Genomic DNA, 4,880 nt, shown 5'->3' on the forward strand with positions numbered 1-4,880 from the left:
AAACTGAACAGGAAACCAGTGTTATCGACAAATGTGAACTTTTGATACTCTGTCGTCTATTATTCTTGCTTAAAGCAAACAAGCGTTAATCAACTGTTCCTATACGTAGGTTGTGGAAGACCTCCACTCCGTTGGAAGGACCAGGTGGAGAAGGGCTTGGCTTCACTGGGAATATCCAATTGGCGCCACGTAGCGAAAAGAAGAAACGACTGGCGCGCTGTTGTTAACTTGGCTATAATCGCGTAAGTGGTGTCTACGCCAATAAAAAAGAAGAAGATACGTAGGTTGCCTTTTACATTTCAGGATTCGGGGAAAAAAAATTGTTAATGATCAAAAATCGTGTTATTATTTTTCAAAATATTCTCCATTAAGATCCATAAACTTTTGCAACTGTCAAAGCACTTTTGATAATCTGATTGAGGTATCTCCAAAAACATACCTGTTCAGGTGTCGAAATACTTTGATCTCTACGTTTATCTTTTACGAACAGGAATAAAAAGAAGTCATACGCCAAGTCGCCACTATACGGTGGATGAGTCATCAAATCGATGTTTTCAGAGCTAAAAAAGGCAGGTCTTTCAGTCGATGTGTGAGAGCTTACATTGCGTGGTGAAGAGTGATCCAGTATCCGGCGGTTGGTTTTATAAATTTCAAAGACAACTGACAGACTTTATTGTTCAGTCTTGCTATAGTGGTATGGTAGCAACATGTTTAGTCGTTCCAAAAAAAGGGACTGCTTAGTTCGCGAACAACTCTTTCTGGATTCGACTCATTTTAAAGAACTCATGCAGTCGACTGATCCTTGTTTTCGGGAGCATACTCGTAAACCCACAAAGTACTCACTCTTCCGATGTCACAGTTGTGTTTCAAAGCACCGCTATCGTATTTCTCTCGACACAAGCTGTTATTTTTTGAGCGCTGAGCAAATTGATAGCTCATACAGCGATCGTGCAATATCAGCTTGCGTGCAGCGTTAATAGTGTCCGGAACAACAACTAATTTTGTACGACCTTCATGAAATTCGTCTTTGAGGGATCTACGACCTTAATAGAATTTAACATGCCACCGATAAACACTTGTTTTTTATGGAGCTTCATCGCCAAAAGTTTAAATAAGTTTATAGTGGTGCTGCTGCTGAGTTAGTCCATTCGAAAGTTTTAAAAAATTGTCGCTCGAAAATCTTTTCAATTTAATTTCATATAATATTTTACATTTTGCTCGAGGTGAATATTCTATATTACTGTAAGCAACTTAAATAGCGCTCGTATGTTAAAAATTACTTTCTTTACGATAAAGTTGTAAGTTGCCAGACTGCAACGCTAGGATTGCCAAATTTCGAAATTTAAAAGAAAACATTCATATTATAAGAAAGAATTTTGTTAACGTTAAGTTGTTTTTTATGCCGAAATAGTTGCTAATGGAACTCAGCCTGGAATTGCATAAGGTATCAAGTGATAATAAAGAAATTGAAAACGAAGAACTCAAATATGCAACAGAGATATTGAGAATTTTAGCATTTTTAAACTTTGGATCGCCCTAATGAGATTTATTGCATTATGGATTTATGCAGGCTCGTATATAGCGCTATGATACAAATATAATTATTCCACAGCCCACGCTTTCCGCACTCCGGAAACACCAACAGTGATGCGCAATGTTCATGCACGACTTGAAAGAAACAGAATTATTCTAAATCATAAATGTGCTGAGGAGTTCTCGCTCATGAAAATCGGTTAACAATTAAGCTTGATGATTTTGCGCGATTGCGCTCACGCTCACATTTTTTATGCATGACTGCAGCGCGAGTGGACGGCGAAGACGATTGCCAAACGCCCATCACGACGTCAGCCTGAGCAGCATGAAATAAAAGCTTAATTCATTAGTGATCTCGCGGCTCAGTTGCTTAAGGAACTAGTGCAAATAGAAATGAGCATATAGTTTGTTGTTGTTTTTATTGGCGTTTTTTATTGTTGTTGTCAATTATTTGAAATAAAATTGATAGGGCACGTTGATAGCTCACAACGCTAAGCGCAATCGGAGAATACGTGCTGCGACAGCAGAGCGACTTGATTACTGATCGTAAACAAAGCAAGGCCGCAGAAGTCGGAACGAAGTCGGAACGTGCACTGCTCGTACAGTTGACTGTGACACGAGAAACTGTAAGGTTGTAAGAGGCAGCCGGAAAACGCGCGCGCCCACAACGCGATACGGCAATTACACAATACTGTGCTACTTATGGAACTTTTATTTGCATCCGATAATTTAGCAAGTGCATAACCTAGTTAAAATGCGCGCCGGTCTCATTGTCTTCCTGCTGTTGCATCTAATTCTGCCGCTGCTCAGCTACGCCGACGCGGCGCGTAGCATGAATCGCCAGCAGTTGAAGACCATCGAACGGTATATGGATCCGAGCGCGGACCCCTGCGATGACTACTACCAGTATGCGTGTGGCAATTGGCAGCATGTGCACGCCGATGCGGAGTATTACGAAACGATCGGTCTCATCGACTACAAAGTGGATCAGGAATATGCGCTGTTATTGAATAGTATACGTCGGCGTCGACGTTTGCGGCAGGAACACGCCTTCGTGCGTAAGTTGCTCGACTACTACAAGTCCTGCCTGACAGTGTATGAATATACACCGCAGTTGTATCTCGATTGGTTGCAGGAGCACGAGCATTTGGCATGGCCGACAGTTTTGCCGAGTCGTTCCGCGAAGCGACGTGGAAAAATCCTTCGCTACGATTGGCTGCATATGCTGGCTGTGCTGCGCAAATATGGCATGAATTCGGTTTTCATCGAGGAGACGGTTATACAGCGACGAGATTATGCGCGTGCTTCGGCTATTGATTTGGATAAACCTGTGCTAAATGGTGGCTTTCAGCCAATGCCACATAAGGGCTTCCTCTTGATAATGGAATATTTGGGTGTGACGAATGAGGAACGTAAGAATAAACTGTGGGATGATTTGCATGAGTTCGAAACGAAGCTAAAGAGTTTGGATTTTGTGGAGGACACAACGGAAGAAGGCCAAGAGAGCGCAGCAGCTCAGCGCGAAACTACATTAGCAGAGCTGAATATGCCATTTTTGACGCGCTATTTGGATATCTTGCTAGAGAAGCCGGTGGATCCTTACATGAAACTGACCATACAAAACCTGCCATATATGCGCCTGCTGCTCACCGTGTTGGACGAGTATGAGCCCGAGTTCATTTGCCGCTATTTGATGCTGCGCTTTCTCTGGTATCTGAATATCGATGGACCGCGCAACTTTCTGAAAGGTGACTGCGTTTCACATACACGCAGTATGATGCCGCTGGCGATGACCTGGCTCTACGAACGTCACAATCCCGAACTCATCGATGAAAAGTCACACATTGAAGCGCTTTTTCAAAAGTTATTGCAACATTTTACACAAACACTGCACAGCAACGCCAATAGATTTGATGGACACATCTTACGTTTCTTGCAGGACAAAATCGATACGATGCGCATTAAGGTCGGCAACCTGCCACGCCCGGCCACTAGTCGGTTAGTCGAGGAGTTTTACGCTGACCTGCAAATCGAAGCAAATGACTTCTATGGCAATCATTTGCGCCTACTGCAACACTACACACGCGCCAAGCATAACCGCTTAAATGTGCTGCTTGCACAGGATGACTCCTTCTTTCACCTCGAGGATCCCGAAACGGGCGCCAGCTCTTCTCCGTACTATCTGCTGCGTTCAAATGTGGTTATTGTGCCGTTGACGCTGCTACACACGCCCATTTATCATCCACAAATGCACGAGATCTTCAAATACAGTTCGTTGGGTTTCCTTTTGTCGCACGAGATCACGCACGGCTTCGATGACAGCGGCGTTGAGTTCGACAAGCGCGGCAATATGCGTGGTCCCTCCGATCGCATCAAATCAAATCACAGGTTCGATTTGAACTTGAGCTGTTTGCGTTTACGAAATCCACAAATTGTCGATGAAAAAATAGCCGATGTCAGCGGTCTGCGCTGGGCGTACGAGGCGTACTTTCAGGGCAATCAAAGCAATCCTAACGCAAATGCGCGTCCACTGCATTTCACCAGCCTCTCACCGGAGCATGTTTTCTTTCTCAATTTCGCACAGTTCTTCTGCGGCTCTCCCGTCACCAGCTCGCGGGACCTAGAGTTCAGTGAGCATGGCTCAGATAAAGAGCGCGTCTTGGATGCGCTAGCGAACTTCGCCGAGTTCGGACGCGTGTATGACTGCCAAGTGGGCAGTCGCATGCATCCACCGCGAAAATGCCAACTTTGGAGGTAGCAAAGGCACTAAGCGACGAAGCCAAGGAACTTCCTTGTAGGCTTGTGTATTAAAACTTAATTTTTGTATATACTGAAAGTTGTGTTAGTTACTATTGAAATTAGCAAACCTAAAGTTAAGGTGTAAATAAAAATGTATATAAAATAATTAAATTTAAATATAACTAAAACTTAAATTAAGTAATTAAATGTGCTGGATCAGACGGAACCCTCGTAATAATATGCGCGTGTGTGTTGTTCAACATGTTGTCATTGCAAAATGATAATATAAAGTTATATGTATAATATAATATATAGAAATCATATGAATAAGCGGTTACAACTATACGCTATAAATAAACAAAAGCTTTGTTTAATCAAATAACGTAATCATCTGTGCCTTATCAGTTTTTTGAAATTTGTTGCTGTAGCGCCACAGTCACACACATTCTCGATTCCATTGAAAACGAAGTGCCTGTGAGGTTTTGAAACAATTTCCTGGTATGTACATATGTATAACGGTGGATTATATACACATTTATAAGTAGAGATTTTGCAGTAGGTGGATTGACCCAAGTGACCTCCAGCTTTCGTTTTGTTTGGTTTATTCT

The 4,880-nt window shown here is 42.6% G+C and overlaps 1 protein-coding gene across 1 annotated transcript; it reads left to right on the plus strand.

Moving 5' to 3' along the window:
- Window positions 1-2,084: 2,084 nt before the first annotated feature.
- On the plus strand, window positions 2,085-4,660 carry LOC108973023 (membrane metallo-endopeptidase-like 1). Its single transcript, XM_018940013.1, has one exon. It carries the CDS (start codon window positions 2,288-2,290, stop codon window positions 4,289-4,291), a length of 2,004 nt encoding a protein of 667 aa, XP_018795558.1. The 5' UTR covers window positions 2,085-2,287; the 3' UTR covers window positions 4,292-4,660.
- Window positions 4,661-4,880: the final 220 nt, after the last annotated feature.

Source organism: Bactrocera latifrons, unplaced genomic scaffold (assembly GCF_001853355.1).
Source record: "Bactrocera latifrons isolate USDA-ARS-PBARC rearing strain unplaced genomic scaffold, ASM185335v1 scaffold_45, whole genome shotgun sequence".
NCBI lineage: Eukaryota > Metazoa > Arthropoda > Insecta > Diptera > Tephritidae > Bactrocera > Bactrocera latifrons.